The sequence below is a fragment of the Pituophis catenifer genome, unplaced genomic scaffold, assembly GCF_029215685.1.
Source record: "Pituophis catenifer annectens isolate HBS135680 unplaced genomic scaffold, rPitCat1.0.hap2 SCAF_2, whole genome shotgun sequence".
Taxonomy (NCBI): domain Eukaryota; kingdom Metazoa; phylum Chordata; class Lepidosauria; order Squamata; family Colubridae; genus Pituophis; species Pituophis catenifer.
This window is the reverse complement of record NW_027256882.1, coordinates 279711748-279732408: the sequence shown is the minus strand read 5'-3', so window position 1 is coordinate 279732408 and position 20661 is coordinate 279711748. Positions and strand designations below refer to the sequence as shown.

General features: G+C 42.9%; 2 protein-coding genes across 3 annotated transcripts in view; both read right to left on the bottom strand.

The window, feature by feature from the left end:
* FECH (ferrochelatase) overlaps positions 1 to 3235 on the bottom strand; it is a 31303-nt gene extending 28068 nt beyond the window's left edge. The window contains exons 1-2 of one of the 2 annotated variants that reach the window (XM_070938925.1): positions 3059 to 3235; positions 734 to 839 (exon numbers count right to left, since the gene is read on the bottom strand). Coding sequence is in view for 1 of the 2 variants with exons in the window: in XM_070938924.1 (XP_070795025.1) it covers positions 734 to 839; positions 3063 to 3105 (149 nt within the window). In the remaining variant the exon portion in view is untranslated. The remainder of the gene's footprint in view (positions 1 to 733; positions 840 to 3058) is intronic. The other variant, XM_070938924.1, reaches the window with a different exon arrangement.
* Positions 3236 to 9069: 5834 nt separating this feature from the next.
* The window catches only part of NARS1 (asparaginyl-tRNA synthetase 1), a 35560-nt gene continuing 23968 nt past the window's right edge, over positions 9070 to 20661 (bottom strand). Inside the window, exons 12-15 of the mRNA XM_070938923.1 lie at positions 18859 to 18972; positions 14855 to 14986; positions 12521 to 12652; positions 9070 to 10250 (exon numbers count right to left, since the gene is read on the bottom strand). Of these exons, the coding sequence (XP_070795024.1) occupies positions 10119 to 10250; positions 12521 to 12652; positions 14855 to 14986; positions 18859 to 18972 (510 nt within the window). The 3' untranslated portion in view covers positions 9070 to 10118. The remainder of the gene's footprint in view (positions 10251 to 12520; positions 12653 to 14854; positions 14987 to 18858; positions 18973 to 20661) is intronic.

Here is a 20661-nt window from a genome sequence, read left to right as displayed (position 1 = left end):
TAAGTAAAAAGGAAACTGACTATAGCTTTATCCTGGGCATGCTGCAAATCCCCAAGACAAAAAACAAAAAATAAAAAGCCCAAGATATTCTTCTGCATCAAATCTCAAAGCAAGTAACAGAGTAATCTTACACTCAAAAGTTAATTCTTCGAATCTAAGTTCACTGGGATCTATTCTCAAATACGCTCCCAGCAAGAGATTAGAATAAAAAGCACATGGAGTATTTGATTTCTCTGAGCTTGTTTTCTGGCAAATGTTTCATTACCTAACTAGGTAACATCATCAGTGTAGGTGAGGGTAGAAACTACACCCCCATTAAAACCAGCAGGGCAAGCCACTGCATATAAACAGCCAGCAAACCCTCTTCTCACTGATAACGTTACCGAGTTAGATAATGAAGTATCTGCAAGAAAACAACCAGGCTCAGGGAGCACCAAGGACTACACAGTTCAACCCTGATCTACAAGTATTCTCTTCCATTGGAATAGAAAGCATATTATTAAAAAGTTTTGCAGCAAGTTTTCTCTGCATGAAGAATTCCAGCTACAGGAACTGCAGCTTTGAGACAAACCAAAACCTATAAATTAACAAATAGATTACCAAAAGGAGTAGATTTTCTTCCTCATTTACCAGTTTGCTCATTCTCAGTCAACTGTGGCTGCTTTAGCACCCCTTAAATGCCAGGTGAAAAGTACTATATGCCCATCCATTCAATTCCATTGGTGTGCCTTACCTCTTTTCAGGTTGAATCTGTGGCTTTGCTTTTTGTACAGCGGCTGTTGACTGCCATCTCCAATGCAACTGGACTCTTGTCTGATTCCAGCTATTCCTTTTTGCAACTAAAGGGAAGACAAGAGACCAAGCAATTTACTTCCTATAATTTTACTTCATGTTTTGAAAATATTTTGATCATCTAAAGCAGGGGTCTCCAAACTTGGCAACTTTAAGACTTGTGGACTTCACTTCTGGGAGTTGAAGTCCACAAGTCTTATATATATATATATATATAATATAATAATATATATATTATTTTATATATATATTTATTTTATGTTTACAAACAAACATACAATACATAATCATTCAGTGTATCATCTAGATCAGTGTTTCTCAACCTTGGCCACTGGACGATGTGTGGACTTCAACTCCCAGAATTCCCTAGCCAGCTCTGCAGAGCCGGCTAGGGGATTCTGGGAGTTGAAGTCCACACATCGTCCAGTGGCCAAGGTTGAGAAACACTGATCTAGATATTTCTATTGTGTCTTCATCTTCTTCTTCTTACTCCACCGATCTTCAGCGTTTCTTTATTTTTCCCATTTCTTTATTATAACATTCTCCCCATACTTCATTTATTATAACATTTTCTTGTTTACTATTAATACATTTATCTATATCTCTTCTCTAACCAATTGTAAAATTGTCTCTATTCCGAATCCTCTCTTTCTTTAATTATCAAAGTCAGTCTATTCATTTCTGCACAATCTAATATTTTCTTAATTACTTCGTCTTCTGAAAGGATTTTCTCTTACTTTCCAACTTTGCGCAAATACTATCTTCGCTGCAGTTATTTCATGTATAATCAAATATACCTTTTCTTTGCTAATTCTCTCTGGAAGGATACCCAATAGGAACAGCTCAGGTTTTAAATCAATATATTGTTCAAGCATTTCTTCTAACCATGTCCACAAGTCTCAAAGTTGGCAAGTTTGGAGACCCCTGCTCCAAAGCAACAATCTCCAACCTTCGCAACGTTAAGGTTGGAGATCATGTGGCTCAGCAGACTAAAAGCATTGTGATTAATACCAGCTGTCTGCAATTACTGTAAGTTCGAATCTCACCAGGCTCAAGGTTGACTCAGCCTTCCATCCTTTCTAAGGTAGGTAAAATGAGGACCCAGTTTGTGGGGGCAATAAGCTGACTTTATATAAATATACAAAAGTATGAAGGCTATTGCTTAACGCCTTGTAAGCCGTCCTGAGTCTCTGGAGAAGGGCGGCATATAAATCAAATTTAAAAAAAAAATACAAAAAAAAATAAAAATAAAGACTTCAACTCCCAGAATTCCCCAGCCAGCCAGCATTGTATCGAACCTGCAGCATGGCTGGCTGAGGAATTCTGGGAGTTGAAGTCCGTAAGTCTTAAAAGTTGCCAAGTTTGGAGACCCCTGCTCTAAAGCAACGATCTCCAACCTTCGCAACGTTAAGACCTATAGACTTCAACTCCCAGAATTCCCCAGCCAGCAAACAGTGTATCCATCCTGCAGCATGGCTGGCTGAGGAATTCTGGGAGTTGAAGTCCGTAAGGCTTAAAGTTGCCAAGTTTGGGAGATCCCTTATGCAACCTGCGGCCAAGTGAAGTAACAAAATCCTGCCTGGGGTGGCGGGTGAGTGGACATTGGGACCTTGCTTAGTCTCTTTCCCATGGCGAGGTTGCCCTCTCGCCTCGAGCCACCCTACGTGGCTTTCATAGCTTGCCAAACCCCAAACACATTAGCGCGATTTCTGGCTGGATGCAACGCGGGAGAAATCCCAAGGACCCTCCAGGGCAGGAGTCTCCAACCTTGGCAATTTTAAGACTTGTGGACTTCAACTCCCAGAGTTCCTCAGCCAGCTTTGCTGCAGGTTGGATAGTGCTGGCTGGCTGGGGAATTCTGGGAGTTGAAGTCCACAAGTCTTAAAATTGCCAAGGTTGGAGACCCCTGCTCCAAAGCTCGGGCGCCTTTTGATGCCAGAAAAAGCCAGCGGGATCGATGCCTCTGTGCCCCCAGCAGTTTAGGTAACAGCGGCCCGGCTGGGTGCAAACACCATCCAGCCACACCCCATAGCTTTTCCCCTACAGAAAATCGACCACTCCCGCAAATAAAACTATGCCCAAGCTCCCCCATAGCCCCTGCAAGAGGCAAGGCAAGCGCTCCAGCATTCAACCGAGGCAGGGGGAAAATGCACCCTGCATTCCGCCTTCCCCAATCTTAAACTGCGGATCTGGAAAATCCTGCAAGAATTTTTTTTTTCCCCCTTTGAAATAAATAAAAAACAAACAAACAAGGCAATTGACATACTTACATGGATGCAAGGCTCGACTCGCAGCTCGGAAGGCAGCAGCCATATTTGTGTAAGCTCAATAGCTTCCCCTCCTGTACGGCAGCCGCAAGGCACAGCAAGTCTTTCCAAAGGGAACCGGATTGCTCTTGTTGCATCCCTTCTCCCAAGTCTCTTAGGCTCTGCCAGGCATGGTAGTTCCCTTCGGCAAACCAGCGGAGGGGGCGGAGCCTTCAGGGAGACAAGGCAGCCCCTCCCTCCTCCCCCGCCCTCTCTCTCTCTCTCTCTCTCTCTCGGTGGTTGCCGGAAGACAAAAAAGAGGGCGGAGTCAAGGGGCAAAGCGGTGAATCAATGAGCGGCCCGAGTGACTCAGCGCTTCGGGTTCGCATGGAACTAGCTGAGGGGAGCTACGGTTGATGATGTACCTGAGCCTCTCAACAAGCGCGGGGGGGGGGGGAGTGGGTGGGAGACGAAGTACTTTGGTACGAGGATGAGAGACCACTAGGAAATCCATCGCTTGAATTAGGTAGACGGAAAAACACTCAGTAAAAATCCAAATGGCCATTTTAATTTAATTAATTTAATTTAATTTAATTAATCATATTTCTATGCCGCCCAACTCCCAAGGGACTCTTACCACTTAAGAGTGGTAAAGAGATACAGAAGTTTCAAAAATCCTGCTAGGTGGCTTGTATAGATCTTTTCAGCTTGACAACTCTTGAGTTTGTTTGTTTGTTTGTTTTATTAAATTTGTATACCGCCCTACTCCCGAAGGACTCAGGGCGGTGAACAGGCACAAGATAAAATACAGAAATACAAAAGTTAAGAACAATTTAAAACCAAATTAAATAATATTGGCCCACGACAATTAAAATCCCAATAAATTTAAAACAAATTAAAATTTAAAATTTAAAAGAAAGCGGAGAAAAAATTAGGCCAGGCCGGCTTGCTGGAATAAGAGGGTCTTAAGAGCACGGCGGAAGGTGCGCAGATCCGGGATCCTCCGTATCTCCGGGGGGAGCTCGTTCCAGATAGTAGGTGCCCCCACAGAGAAGGCCCTCCCCCTGGGGGCCGCCAGTCGACACTGCTTGGCTGATGGCACCCGGAGGAGTCCCTCTCTATGAGAGCGTACCGGCCGGTGGGAGGCTATTTGTGGTAGTAGGCGGTCCCGTAAATAACCAGGTCCTAAGCCATGGAGCGCTTTAAAGGTGGTCACCAAAACCTTGAAGCGCACACGGAAGACCACCAGGAGCCAGTGCAGCTTGCGCAGGAGAGGTGTTACACGGGAGTGCCATGTTGCTCCCGTAACCACCCGCGCGGCCGCACTCTGCGCCAGTTGGAGCCTCCGCGTGCTCCTCAAGGGGAGCCCCATGTAGAGAGCATTACAATAGTCCAGGCGGGAGGTGACGAGGGCATGAGTGACTGTGTGTAGGGAGTCCCAATCCAGAAAGGGACGCAACTGGCGGATCAGGCGAACCTGATGAAAAATCCTCCCGGACACGGCCGTCAAGTGCTCTTCTAAAGACAGCCGTGAATCCAGGAGGACACCCAAGTTGCGAGCCCTCTCCGTGGGGGCCAGTGATTCACCCCCAATAGTCAGCGATGGCGTCAACTGACTATATCGGGACATCGGAAACCACAGCCACTCGGTTTTGGATGGGTTGAGCCTGAGCCTGTTCCTCCCCATCCAGATCCGCACGGCCTCCAGACACTGGGACATCACTTCAAGGGCATCGTTGGGGTGGTCCGGGGTGGAGATGTACAGCTGAGTATCATCAGCGTACTGATGGAACTTCAGTACAGAAGTACTGTACAGTACTTCAGTACAGAAGAGTGCAGAAGTTTCATTGTCCAGTAATCATTACAAGTGGAGTCCCAAAGGTGCTTTTTTCAAGAGGCAACTGGACTTTCTGCTTTTTCTTTGAAGACGTTTTGCTTCTCATCTTCTTGGATGAGAAGTGAACGAAAAAACAAAGTCCAGTTGCCTCCTGAGGGAGGGTGGGGGGGGGGGGAAGCACCTTTGGGACAACCATGACCTGGATGACTGAGAATCTCTACAGACTTTTAGCTATACGGTTTGGGATGAACGCCCTTTGAATGGTGTGGGAGTAGGAATGGATTTCCAAAGGAAAAAACTGCAGACTACAGGAACCATTAGCACTACTCAGGTGACCCTGAGGACACAGATAAATCTCCAAGTGCTTCAACCACCCTCTAAAGGATGCAGATTATCAACAGTCTGCAAGGAATATAAATCCTTCCATTCCCCACCATCCAGTCAGAGCTGAAGAAACCTCTTGGATGAGAAGCGAAACGTCTTCAAAGAAAAACCAGAAAGTCCAGTTGCCTCTTCAAAAACCACCTTTGGGACAACCATGACCTGGAGGACTGAGAATCTCCACAGACATTACAAGTGGAGTTTAAATAAGGGAGTCTGCTTGGTGCAGCAGGTGCAGAAGCTGGATTGAGATCCATTGACAGAGGCAAATTTGCTAGCTATTTAGAGTCCCAGTTGGCCAGCAATGTTTGTGCTTCTCCCACCTTCAAAGCACAAACCTGGTATGGGCAACTGGTGGCTCTAAAGTCAGATACAACCGCGGACGTGCATTTTTGCAGCCCATGATTATTGAAAACTCTAGCATAATCCTCCAGATAAAGATCCCAAAGCAGAAACATTGGTGTTTTATCTTCGCCTGAACTCTTCATCCAGTTGGAGGAATTGCCTATTTTTTTGAAGGTGCAGATATTTTTTTGAAGGAACAATAATATACTTTGCTGTGAGGTTTATTGATATCCTCGCCCCTATCAGTAGCTGCCTTGAAAGTTCTGTTGCAATGGAATTATAAGATAAAAATGCAGAAAGTGGGCAAGACATCGTTGCAAAAGCTTATCCAAAGATCACTCAATATTTAGTGAGTTTATTAGCTCCCTCAGTACAAATGAATAAGGTTTCATATTGTCAAGGCTTGTGGCAACAATTATTGTGACAGCGCGGGGCGATTTTTGTTACTTTGGATAATATAAATTAAATAAATAAATGGCAGATGAACCAGAAATTCTTCATTGTTCATAAGGTTAGATTTTGGTATTGGATGCTGCAGACATAAAACAGACAGTTTTATGTCTTTTACTCCAGGAAACACTTGAGGGACGATTGTATGGCAACATCTATAAACGCATCATACATTTTATTCATGAGCAAATATTGTAAAATGTACTGTACTAGGAGTGGAACTGCCAAGTTCTGATGTATTTCGGGAAAATTTGTACAGGTAGTCCTTGATTTACCACAGTTCATTTAGTGACAGTTCAAAGTTACAACTGCACCGAAGAAAGTAATATGACCAGTTTTCACACTTACGACTGTTGTAGCATCCCCATGGGAAGTGACCAAAATTCAGAAGCTTGGTAATTTTATATTTATGATTGTTGCAGTGTCCTGAGATCACATGATCCCCTTTTGCAGCTTTCTGACAAGCAAAGTCAATGGGGAAGCCAGATTCACTCAACAACAATTTGACTAATTCAGGGGTCAGCAACCTGCAGCTCTGGAGCCGCATGTGGCTCTTTCATCCCTCTGCTGCAGCTCCGTCACTCAAAATATGCGTCACAACCGCCAATGTGGGACACCCACTGGCACGCAATTTATTGAGCTTTTCAACCCCCGGTAGGCCAGTCATGGATAAATCCAAGAAAAGCTTCAGAAGAAAACAGAACATTTACTTCAACTACCTATGCTAGTTTTGTGGCTGCTCAAGAAATAGTCAGGCATGAGAAGGGTTTTGTGGCTCCGTGTTCTTTTCTGTGGGAAACGGATCCAAATGGCTCTTTAAGGTGTTTAAGGTTGTTTAAGTGTTTAAGGTTGCAGACCCCCTGGACTAATTGAACAACTATAGTGATTCAATTAACAACTGTGGCAACTGTTAACAACTGCACCTTGGTGGCGCAGCAGACTAAAGTGCTGTTAAGTAACACCAGCTGCCTGCAATTACTGCAAGTTCAAATCTCACCAAGCTCAAGGTTGACTCAGCCTTCCATCCTTCCGAGGTAGGTAAAATGAGGACCCGGTTTGTGGGGGCAATAAGCTGACTTTATATAAAAAAGAACACCGCTTAGTGGAGGCCGAAAGCCCTACTAAGCAGGTATATACAAAAGTATGAAGGCTATTGCTTAACGCATTGTAAGCCGCCCTGAGTCTCCGGAGAAGGGCGGCATATAAATCAAACCAATAAATAAAATAAATAAATAAATGGGGCAAACTCACTTAACATGTTTCACTTAGCAACAGAAATTTGGCCTCAATTGTGGTCATACGTCAAGTACTTGTTTTCACTGAAACACGGGGGTTCCTCATAGCAGAGAAAAACCAAATGGCCCACTTTGTGTCATATTAATGAAGCCATAATATGGTTTGATTGAGCATGGTATGCTGAGCTACCCCACAGATTTTGGAGATACAGCATGCTGCAATGGTTAAAGTGTTGGGCTGGCATTGGGGATCACAGATTTAGATTCCTTTCTCACTTTCCATCTTTGTAAGTGACTTTGGGCCAGTCGTATTCTTTCATCCCAACTGGCTTTACATGGTTGCTGGTGGATAAGACTGGGTGACCTTATAAGGCAGGATGTATCTCTAGAGAAAGATACATTTCATATGATTGAAGCAGCATAAAAGCAAGCTTAATAAAATCTATCTATACTGCCCAGAAGAGTTGATACTGACTTAATGGCATATAATCATTTATTTTGGGTTGGTAAAATGTGGCTTAGGAAATGTCTCAATATAGTGCAGGTTTCAATCAATTTCAAATGTTCAAAAGATAAATGGAAAACTAGGAGGTTGCCAAGTATCAGCCTGCTTCACAGGTCAAAATGCCTGTCTTAGGTTGTAGTTGTGACCACCTTGTTAGGAAGGGTGAGCTCAGAAGAGAACAGGAAGCCATTTTGACCAATACACCTTTCTCAGCAGGTGTTTTATTTTGTGACCAATGGGAATTGGTCTTGACCTGTTCTAGCAGCCTACGTTTCTATCCCTTTCTTCCAGCTCATCTTAAGTTTCAAGAATGCCTTTAAGCTCCAAGTAAGCCTTGAATCTTAAGAAAATCGTAAGAAAAATGGTGGTTTATTTGAAAACAAGCCTTGAAAGAAGGCAAAACTTAATTGGGGTAGAGCATTTGGGAGAGAACTAATGTTTCTTAGCTTTATCAACTTTCAGATGTGTGGACTTCAACTCCTGGAATTCCCCAAACGGCATGATGATCTCTTTTCTCCCAAAATCCTGTTAGTTGCTCCTACCCTTTGGAACAACTTGCCACAGAAGGTTAAGATATCCCCAGGGGTGGGCTTCAAAAATTTTAACAAGGGGTTCTCTGCCCGGTTGCTGGGTGGGCATGGCCATGGTGGGCGTGGCCTAGTCGACCTCCTGCACCACTGCGTGTGGGGGGTGGGGGCTTTTTGCCCTCCTGGGCTCCGGAGGCTTTCTTCAAGCCTCCGGGAGGGTGAAAACGGCCTCCCCAGGCTCCGGAGGCCCTCTGGAGGCTGGAAATGGGCTTCCGGTAGGCCTGTTTTTCGCCCTCCCCAAGCCTCCGTGTGCACCCTGCACTTACCTGCATCCAAAACAGGCCATGTGGGGACTCCTGGGAGGGGCAGGGTGGAAGGAGCCAGCCAGGAGTGTGATTTGGGGGTTCTCCGAACTGCACAGAATCTTAGCTAGACGTTCTCTGAACCCCTGTGAACCCTCAGCAGCCCACCCCTGGATATACCCCTCTTTTAGCCTTCAGGAAAGCCCTTAAAACCTGGTTATGTTGGCTGGAGATGACTGGTACTAACAGTGAAGGCACCCCCACCTCCTCCCTCCAAGCCACTGTTTTTTGGCTTGTTTTAAGTTTTGCTATTTTAATCCATTTTTACATTTATAATTGTAGTAAGCCGCTCAGAGTCGCCTGAACTGCAAGATGGGTGGCAAATAAATTTGACAAATAGATATTTTAAGAACTGGCAAAAGGAAGACAAATGGGACAGTCACGTGGAACAGTTTTTCCCCTCTCCAATGCTCTGAATTTATTGATTGCAGCTCTTGAAAGGGGGACACAGCAGTTAACAGAAACATGTAAAGTTGAGATAAAACGTACATCAAAGAATGCTGCCAGAGCTGGCAATCCAGAATCTCCTATGTCCCTTCTACATTTTTTTTCCTAATTGTTTTGGTGGCTCTGAGGCAGTTTACATTTCAACCGTCCTATGTCAGTAAAAACATTTAAAGGAAAGCTAAGTACAACTCGGCCCAAGTACTTGCAGACTAGGAAATATCAAGAGTAATAGCAATACATTCAGCTTTCTTCAATTGCCAGTTCCCAGCTCCTTTGGAGGGAATAAAGATGTCAAGTATTTTTTCTGAATCAACCATTTAGCATAACTCATATTCACAGATCCTGAAAAACGAGCTAATTAGCTCTAAAATACAGAAACCGTTCTCCTGAGCCATGCTGGAACTTAAATAGTAGTCATCCGTAGGAAAGTACTGAATGCTACCAAGATAGCTCAATAGACTATTTTTAAGATCCCAAGGTAGTGGGTCAAAACTGGGCTAGAATTGTCCTTTTTCCACAGGATTTTATTTGGCCACAACTTATATCTGCTATTCGTATTGGCATCAGCAAAGTCTGCTTCCTAATGTTTATTTTCCCCAAATCCAAAATCAAATCCTGAATCCAGCTCCTACTAAAAATTATGCAATGCCTTGCATTTTTTTTTTCTTTATACTTTTCTGAGAGCCCAGGGCTACAAACTGTTGTTACAGATCATATGACCTTGAAGTAGAGCCCAGAGCTAGCTTCCACTGGCAATCAATGATTTCAAATATGTTAAAAGAATACGTGAGAGTGAAACCAGGTTGAGACAATCAGAGGGGAAGACATTTCTGGAATCAGTAGTCTGGAATTTAAATTCCAGTTCAAAGCAATTAATTTCATTTGGGAAAAAAACAACAACATCTGTACGTATTTGTGGGACAGAGACATGAAACCATGAGGAGGAAACTGCTTAAGGTTGGATAGACTTTGTCCATCAAGAAACTTTTGATTAGGGTTTGCATCGCTGAACGAAGCGAGGGTATAGGCATACATCTCGGATATGGTGTCTGTTCAGAATCCAGGTAAGGAATCGCTCCAGGCCTAACCCGTAACCACCATGAGGACATGTGCCATATTTACGCTGCAAAGCCAAAAACAGACAGGCGTCAATAAATGCCTAATGAACAAAACTCCCTCCAAACCCAGAACTGTGACTTAATAGTGTACATTTGTCAGGTTTCGAGGTCGTCTCAAATAAATTGCATTTTAAACAAAGTCTTTGAAGAAAAACTCCTATTTATTAAGCACAACATTTTAAACCCGACTCCATCGAAGCCAACACTGACTTCCAGACCCAAAACCCTCCCTTTCCATTTCCCACTCCCCTGCACTCATTGGCCATCTTCCAAGTCATTCTACCCCTAATCTACTGCTCCAGCTCAAGGAATTTCCCCCCTCCCATCCCATCTCCTAGGGGATATTATCTCCAGGGAAAATAAGTAGGTGAAAAGTCAAACGTCCCTTTCCAGACACCTCCGCCTCTCCTTCTTATGTCAGCACTAGAGTAAATGCAGCTTGAAGTGCTGACAACATTTACATGTCATGATAAGCCAAGGTGATTCGCCTGGGGTTTGCTTACAAAGCCAGCCCTCCTCCATTGCTAAGCCACACAGTTGTGCAAATCAAGACACCTGAGATTATTTTAACACCTCATAGCTGGGGACAACTTAACCTTCAAGATTTATGCAGGTATTCCCATTCTACTTCCAAAGAATTCAGGATTACGATGAACTGATTCCATTGTCACACAAGCCTGTGTTGTGGGTTAGTCTGAAAAAAAATGTAGCGCCATTCTCCGGCTGATATCAACAAGGGAAGTTTGCTCAGAAGAACGGGCTGGAGAATGGCTGCCATTCTGGAGCCTTGCTCCAATTTGGGTTAGTAGCTGAGCGCTAAGAAAACCTGTTAGGCATGAAAGCCAGCTGGGTGACTTGGAGCCACTCACTCTCTTGGTCCAACCCACCTAACAGGGTTGTTGTTTTGGGGAAAATAGGAGAAGAAAGGGATATTAGGTATGTTTGCTGCCTTGAATTACTTATAAAGTATTAAAGACAGGGATGGATGGATGGATGGATGGATGGATGGACGGACGGACAGATAGGTAAGCCGTCTGCTCATACAGACCGACTGCATATATTCCAAAAAGCTTGCCTCTTAGATAACATCTGATATTTTAAAACAAATATCTCCTGCAAGCAATGGCTTCTGAGTGACATCTTGTTGCATGAAAATCTTCTTAGACATTTCATAATCCTTGGGCCAAAGTCCAAACAAGGCATTACACTGTTCATACAATTATTGCTCGAATATATATTTCAACTAAATCACCAGCAGGGGAGAGAATCTCCCCGATTGGCAGGGAGAAAACAGATACATGAAAACTCATCAGCAGAAACAGAGATTATAGGCTTTTCCCCATAGCCAATTCCCCCTCCTGCTGAAAAATCTTAAACCTCTTCCCCTTTGGAATAAGAAGCAGCCATCTAACAATCAGGCTGTATGCCACATTCAATGCGTAAGGGGTGGAACCTAAGGCAAATGAAAAACAGTTTGGAAGTTTGAGATCAGAAGCATATTATGGGGTTTTTTGTTTTTTTCTTTTCATGCTGAAGAATGAATTTTGTTTTAAAGAGTAGTCTATTGGGTTTACCCTGCAAAAATGCTTAGAACCTTCTGAATGTTCATTTTATGGAATTAATACTAATGATTATTAATAGGATTTATCCCCATGTATTTAATGATTGGCATCTTTTTTTTCAGATTGATAATTATGTTACCAATTTGGGAAGCTTTTCTAGAACTGTTCCAAAAGCTTTGTTTCCAAAATTTTTTAGCATTTTCTACATCCGTGATGTCACCTGGCACGCACGGCGTCGCCCGTTCCTCTTCTGGGTTTTTGGCACGCATGTGCGCGCTACGATCAACTGGCCTTTTTGCATGTGGCAGTGCCGGAAACTAGAAGAGCTGGTCTTCTATTTTCCTGCGTGAGCATGTGCACTAGCCAGCTGATCGTCGCGTGCGCATGTGCACCAGAAACCCGGAAGAGTAGCTGGCTGAAACCGGAAGTTCAGTAGCTGAAACCGGAAGTTAAGTTTCGGGCGTGTGCATGCGCTCTGGGCAGCTCCTCTTCTGGGTTGTGGCCCAGACGTGCGCGCATGAAATCCACGCGTGCTTTGCCTTTTCAGCACTCAGTGCTGAAAAGGTTTGCCATCACTGTTCTACATTAATTGGTCCACCAAAGTCTGCTGGATTTGATCTGATCTTTGGTTTGCCTTCCAAGACTACTGTGTTCCTGCCACATGGTAAACGAATGACAAGACAGGCCACCAACTCATAATACCTAATACATACCTGGTCTGTATACCAATAATAAGGGGTGGGATCAATTCCTTCCCTCTTGTAACCTTCCAGTAGCTCTTCACTGTCCCAAATACGCATGGAACCTCCCACAATTTCACCAACATTAGGCATCAACACATCAACCTATAAATCAAGACAAAAAAGCCCATGAGAGTCAGAAGTTGCGTATGACTTACCATATTTTTCAGACTATAACACACACCGGAGTATAAGACGCACCTAGATTTCAAAGAGGAAAATAAGAAAAAAAAAGTTTTTGGCCTCTGCGCATCGGTTTTTGCTCTCCCTGGCCCCCAGGAACACTCTGCAGGCCTCCCAAACTCTTCACACGTCCCGTTTTCGCCAAAAACGGGCCTGTCCCAAAAACAGGACGTGCAGGGGGGTTCGTGAGGCCAAAAACCAGGGCTGTATTCGGTCTGTAAGATGCACAGACATTTCGACCCACTATTTGGGGGGGGGGGAGTACGTCTTATAGTCCGAAAAATACAGTAACTTGGTTTAGAGTGGGTCTTTCAGAACTTCAACTCCTAGCCTACAACAATTATTGTATAATAATTAACCTTATTGTAGCTCACTCAGCAGAGTTGAGAAGCCAAACAGAAGGTACTGGTTGTAACATGTATGGCCCAAGGATTAGAGATGAGCAACACAAGGGTTCCGGGAAATTTCTCCTTTTCCCCTCCCCCTGTCAAATAACCAGGTGGAACTGTAGGTGGACTCTCCATAAGAACATCTAGCCAAATATTACAAACAGAGATCTCCTGTGAGCTGTGGGTCTGAGTGACATCTTGTGGTCAATGACCTGTAAAACAGACTCCCAGGAAGAACATCCCAAACTCTGTGCTGGTGCCCAGATTTTTTTCAGTCTGAAAGGAGTCCTGGAGAGTAAAATTTAATAATTTAGAACAGGGCTGTCAAACTCGCGGGCCGGATGTGGCACGTACTGGCCACGCCCATGCCTGGTTTAGCGAAGGGGGGGGAGTCATGATACGTCATGTAACGACACGAGTTTGACATCCCTGACTTAGAATCACTCTTTCCAATTTAGGAAAGATGCATTTCAATGCTGGAATGTTCTTTTTACCCTTTGCGCTACAGGTTATGGTTACAAATATGTGTAGAACATTCCTCCTCAACCACCATTTAGCTTTCGGAATGGATTTAGACAGCACACTAAACCAATCACATTATGGTTTAACCAGCCAGTCACTGACTTGGGATCCATCTAACACTTTAGGTAAAGGTTCCCCTCGCACATATGTGCTAGTCGTTCCCGACTCTAGGGGGCGGTGCTCATCTCCGTTTCAAAGCCAAAGAGCCAGCACTGTCCGAAGACGTCTCCATGATCATGTGGCCGGCATGATTCAACGCCAAAGGTACACGGAACACTGTTACCTTCCCACCAAAGGTGGTCCCTGTTTTTTCTACTTGCATTTTTACGTGCTTTCGAACTGTTAGGTTGGCAGAAGCTGGGACAAGTAACGGGAGCTCACCCTGTTACGCAGCATTAGGGATTTGAACCACTGAACTGCCGACCTTTCGACCGACAAGCTCAGTATCTTAGCCACTGAGCCACCATGTCCCTTCTAACACTTTACACAGGATTATCTAAGATTCTACAGGATACCATTTTGGGTGTCATGAGACATCCGTTTTGAACTTATAGAGTCTTCCTTTTCCGAATGTACTAATGTTCTTTATAGCAGAGAAAGCCAAACAAATACAGTACCAATAATTGAAGTAAAACAGCTCAGGAGGGTCTATGGAGAGTCTCAATCATCCAAATAGGATTGTCCCAAAGGTACTTTTCAAAAGGCAATTGGACTTTCTTGGGGTTTTTTTCCCTTGAAAACGTTTCAATTCTCATCAAAGAACTAAAGAAGCTTCTTGGATGAGAAGCGAAACGTTTCCAAGGGAAAAAAAACCCCAAGAAAGTCCAGTTGCCTTTTGAAAAGGCCCTTTGGGACAGCCCAGGAGAATTCTGCCACCATGTGGATGAGCTCTCATCTACCAAGAGCTGCCAGAAATCAAGAGACACCAGGGGATGAAGAGGTGCAAAATGACAGCACAGCATCGTACCATTACTCCTGCCCCAGGAGCTTGTGACACGATGCTCTTCAACTATTTTGATGAAAGCAGCAATACCGTGCAAATACTCAGGAATCAAGTGTTACTTTGTTTTGTAAAATCCTGTTTTTGAATAGGTTTCAAGACCTTGCTAACCACGTGGGGAATTTTAGACTCCACATTAAGAAGATGAGTAAGTTCCCCAACCCCCCACCGCCGTATCTTGCATGCAATACACGAAAGGGAACACAAACTGACAGATTCAGTAAGACGGGCGTCCTCGGGGCAGCGCTGCATGTAGAAGGATTTAATCTCAGCAGGAAATCGACACAGCAAGATTGGTTCATTAATAGCATCGGTCATCTGTCTCTCTGGAGCTTCTGGGATATCCTGTGGTTGAAAAAAAAAAACCCAGCAATTAATTTCTCCTTCTGCCTAGAACTGTTCCACTGCCACTGATTAAGCTACCTTCTATCTCTGGAGTCACATTTTTTTGGGGAACTAGCCTAAAGCCTTAGTTAGCTTACTGCTATTTTAGCACCTAGATTTGGGGAATCAGCCAGTGGTCACATCAAAGGTTAGGTTGACCAAAACAGCGGCCACAGAGGAAGTGTTGCTTGTCCATGTAGACAACCTGAGCAAATCCTTCAAGAAGCTGGATCAAACCCTCCAGAAGAAGGTTTCAACCTTTTGAGGGACACTTTTACAGGTACTTCTTGTCTTACGATCATTCATTTAGAAACAGTTTGAAGTTACAATGGTGTTGAAAAAAGTGATTTATGGACAGTCCTTGCACTTATGACCATTGCAGCAACCCACAATCATGCGATTGCCATGTGTGACCTTCCCAGCCAGCTTCTGAGAAGCAAAGTCAGTAGGGAAGGTCACAAGTCACAATCACATGTCTCACTTAATGACTGTGGCAAAAAAAAAGTCATTAAATTGGCTGCAGTTGCATGATGTCTCATTTAACAACCACACTGCTTACAATGAATTTTCCGGTCTTATAGTGGACGCAGCCACTGAAAATGACTTTTTCCCATATCTTCTGAATGTATATCAGATGTTGACGGAATGAAGATATCTTTGGAAAATTTGAACACCAGATAAGTTTTTACAAAATTTAAATCAACTTGGCCCAGTATAATTATGGCTTTACAGGTCATAAATAATTAATTGAATTCTCCTGGAAATTCAGATGCCCTTATGATTAGCTTCACACGTTAAATTAAGATAGGCCTTCCTTAACTACTGTTTACTCAATAAAAATTGGTTAAGCTGACATGACTTGCCAAGCCATACACTGTGATCTCTAAATCACAATCTATTTATATGACACATGAAGCTAAGAGCCTTGGTACTACAGTGGTTTAAAGCACCCTGTTATTAACACAGCTGCCTGCAATTTACTGCTGGTTCGAATCTCTCCAAGGCTCAAGGTTGACTCAGCCTTCCATCCTTTCTAAGGTAGGTTAAATGAGGACCCAGTTTGTGGGGGCAATAAGCTGACTTTGTATAAATATACAAAAGTATGAAGGCTATTGCTTAACGCACTGTAAGCCGCCCTGAGTCTCCGGAGAAGGGCGGCATATAAATCAAATTAAAAAAAAAAAAAAAAAGTCCAAACAAACCATGTTATGGCTTTTGACAATGTGCCACCAGATCCACACCTAAACCACAATCTGGGTCAAGAATGCAAATTTCATGAATTTGGGGATAATTCATAAATCATGATGGATCCTGAACCAAAGGCACAAGAAGGAATGATTATAGCTTTTTTCTTTGATTTCCTTTTTTTCACTTCTGACAGATACTCTTATCTGATACTCTAATTCTCTTTTATCTTTCCACATCCTTTCCCAGAGAAAGGAACAGAAATCTGAATTTATTTAATTTATTTTTTCCGCCTCGCTCTCAAGATCTTTTTATTCCACCAGGCGGGCCTGGCCTAATCTTTTCCCTCTTTTTTAATTATGTAAATTTTAATCAGTTTTTAAATGATTGGGGTATTTTAATCTGTCTGGGCCAAATTGTCTAGTTCGATTTTATTCTGTTTTTAAATTTTGTATTTATATATTTTTACTGTTTTGGCTGTTCACCGCCCTGAGTCCTTCGGGAGTAGGGCGGTATATGAATCAAATAAAGATAAAGATAAAGATATACAATTCAACCTCCTCCTATTTTTTTCACAACAATAACCCAGAGGACCTGAAAGACAGCGACCGGCCCAAATTCTCCCAGCTGGTTTTTCATGCCTAAGGTGGAACTAGAACTCACAGTACAGAAACTGATGTATTCGATTGTTGGGGATTTTTGAAATTTGAAGGTCAGTTGGATGTCCAAGAACTTGATAATCTTTCAATCAATTCAATTCAATCAGAATAGAGCTGGAAGGGACTTTGGAGGTCTTCTAGTCCAACCTCCCCGCCCCCACCTGCTCAAGCAGGAGACTATAGCATTTCAGATAAGTGGCTGTCCAGTCTCCTCTTAAAACCTCCAGTGATGAAGCACCCACAACTTCTGAAGGCAAAGCTGTTCCACTGGTTAATTGTCCTCATTGTTAGGAAGTTTCTCCTTAGTTCTAGGTTGCTTCTCTCCTTGATTAGGTTCCATCCATTGTTTCTTGTCCTGCCATCAGGAGCTTTAGAAAATAAATTGACCACTTCCTCTTTATAACAACCTCTCAAATACTAGAATACTGCTATCATGTCCCCCCTAGCCCTTCTTTTCTCTAGACTAGTCAAACCCAATTCCTGCAACTGTTCATCATACGGTTTAGTCTCCAGGCCTTTAAACTTATTTATTTATTTATTGATTGATTGATTGAATTTCTATACCGCCCTTCTCCCAAAGGACTCAGGGTGGTGAACAGAATAAGATTTCATATACATATAATAATTTTTTTTTAAAACAGTAAATAATAAATTGTTCTTCTCTGCACTTTTTCCAAAGTCTCAACATCCTTTTTGTAGTGTGGTGAACAAAACTGACTGCAATATTCTACAAGTGGCCTTACTAAGGCTTTATAAAGCGATACTAATACTTCACGTGATTTTACAGAAGCGGAATTTTATTTTTACTGCTTTCAAGTGAGATTTTTTTTGAGCTTCCAGTCTACTCTGGGATCATCTGGCGGGGGTCAGCAACCTTAAACACTCAAAGAGCCACAAAGGCCCTAACCGGAAGCCCCCCGTTCAATTCTGGAGCCGACCGGAAGTCTGGTTCCCCCACCATAGAGTCTCCTCCTGCGCAGTGTCCTTTTTCCTCTACCTGCCCTAACCGAAAGCCCTATTAATTGTGGAGCCAACTGGCAACAGGGAGCCACAGCAGAGGGATGAAAGAGTCACATGTGGCTCCAGAGCTGTGGGTTGCTGACCCCTGATCTGGTGGTTTTCCATCCAAGCTAACCCAAACCATCCAAGATCAGTTAAATGCTGCTCCCCAGTTTATTTATTTATTTAATTTGATTTGTATGCCGCCCTATCTCCGTAGGACTCAGGGCGGCTCACAAAAATTAAAATCAAACCAGATAACAACATATTAAAATACAATGTCAAGCTTCGATGCTATCTCAAAATAAATGACCTTCCAAACTGCCAATCTTTAAGGAAATTTTCTCTTTATTCGAGTACAGCAACCGGATCATGACTCTGCGCGGACAGTACTGACCTTTGCCCCCCAATCCCTCCCTTTCCGATCCCCAATTCTCTGCTTCTCATTGGTTATCTTCCAAGTCACTCTCCTGATTTCTTTTCCTGTCAGTTCACAGGAATGTTCCCCCTCCCCTCTTCATCCCCAAGGAGATCGAAACTTCAAAGGGATTTAGCAGGCAAAAGTTCAAACTTCATCCTCCCTTTTCTATGTCAGCGCTGAGACGCTGACATGCAAATTAAACGTATGTTAAAACTCATTAAAATAATCAAAGCCCATCAGTCCAGACTGGGCGATTTAAACAGCCATGTCTTTAGTTCGCGGTTGGTCAGGGGCCAACCAGAGCCCCAGGGGGAATTGATTCCAAAGGCTGGGCGCGCCCACAGAGAAAGCTCTACCTCTGGGGCCGCCACCTGACATTGTCTAGCCGACGGCACCCTGAGTAGGCCCTCCCTGTGAGAACGCACCGGGCGATGGGAAGCTGTTGCTGGTTGCAGATGGTCCGACAAATATCCTGGGCCTAAGCCATGGGCCAGATACTTAACTACTGCTGCTGCTTCTTTGAGTACAAGAGAAAGCATGGGTGCTCAAAAACAAAGCCAGAAACTTACCTCTCCAAACTCGTAGTAGGTGTCATCTTCCTTTTTCACCTCATGTTCTTTGAGCCAGATCAGGGCTTCTGTGTAGTTCATCCGTTTGAAGGGGCGCTTGGGAGGCTCAAAGTTCTGAAATTACAGGTGAAAGATGCACCGGTAAAGATGGCAAGGCTTTAACAACTACACCAGTGGGTTGGTTTAATTTTATTACAGGTAGTCCTCGACTTACAACCGTTCATTTAGTAACCATTCGAAGTTACAACAGCCCTGAAAAAGTGACTTATGACTGCTTTTCACACTTATGAGCGTGGCAGCATCCCCAAAATCATGTGATCAAAATTCAAATGCTTGGCAACTGATTCATATTTATGACGGTTGCAGTGACCCGGGGTCATGTGATCAGCTTCTGCGATCCTCTGATAAGCAAAGTCAATGGGGAAGCCAGACTCACTTAACAACCGTGTTCCTAATTTAGCAACTGCAGTGATTCACTTAACAACCGTGGTAAGAAACATCGTAAAATGGAGCCAAATTCACTTAACAAATGTGTCACAGAACAACATAAATTTGGGGTCGTAAGTCGAGGACTACCTGTATCCCCTTTGGGTCACGTTCTATCTTGAAACTGCCAGGCATTCTGACCACTAGCGAACCAAAACGTACCGATAGTCCTCAATGTACGACGGGTTGCTTAGTGACCATTTGAAGCTATGCTGGATCCTCCATAAGTTACTTAAAAACCCAGTTCCAGTCTCCTTCCCCGCTTGTGATCACATGACTGCATTTTGGTTGCTTGTCAACGAGCCAACATTTTTTTTTAAGTTTTTTTATTTTTTTTAGACAAACTAACTTTTAGTACATCATTCATTTCTTCCATGTGACATCTCGGTGTTATCTCCAAAAACTTCTTCTTTTCTGTTATCTCTTCCATCTCCATTCTCGCCAAGTCCATTACAAAAATTTCCCACTAATCTAATATTCTAGTTGTAACATATTTTATCTATCTCTATTAAAGCTTATTTATATCTTTTTTCTAACCAATAATAAAATTGATTCCATATCTTAAAATATTCTGAATCTTCTCTTTCTTTTATCTTCATAGTTAATCTATTCATTTCTGCACAATCCAGGGTGGATAAAAATCAATGATTTTTTTAAAAAAATAAAAAAAAATCAGATTTTTTTGATTTAAATCGGATTTTTTTGATTTTTATTGAATTTATTTTAATAAAAAACTTCTGGGGTAAAAATCTATCGTAAGATAGTTTTCTATTTAAGATACATAAATTATTTAGTTTATTCAGCATGAAATGGAACTTAGTTATGTAGCATGAGGCTGTATATTCTGCAACACTGGGACTATCGGTGAGTCAACAGTGGGTCAAAAGAGTAGCAGAGATGACAGTTCCTCTTTAAAAATTATGATTTAAATCAAGTTGATTTAAATCAAGCCTTTTTACTAGTGATTTAAATCATGATTTAAATTGTGATTTAAATCAACTCGATTTAAATCAAATCCACCCTGGCACAATCTAAAAATTTTTTAATTACTTCTCCCTCCGATGGTATATTCTCTGCTTTTACTGGCCAACATTTATGGCTGTTTGCAGGGCCTTGTGTTCACAGGACTGCAAATTATATTTTTCCCCAAAAGCTGGCATTTTGTTCTGAGGTCTGAACAAAAAAAAACCCTCCCACCCCATAACGAACAATTATCAACTTTTGTAAAAAAAAAAAATCATTAAAAAAAATCATAAAATCAGATCCGATCATGCGATGACCAGCTTTTCAACGATCATAATTTATGGCCATAATTGG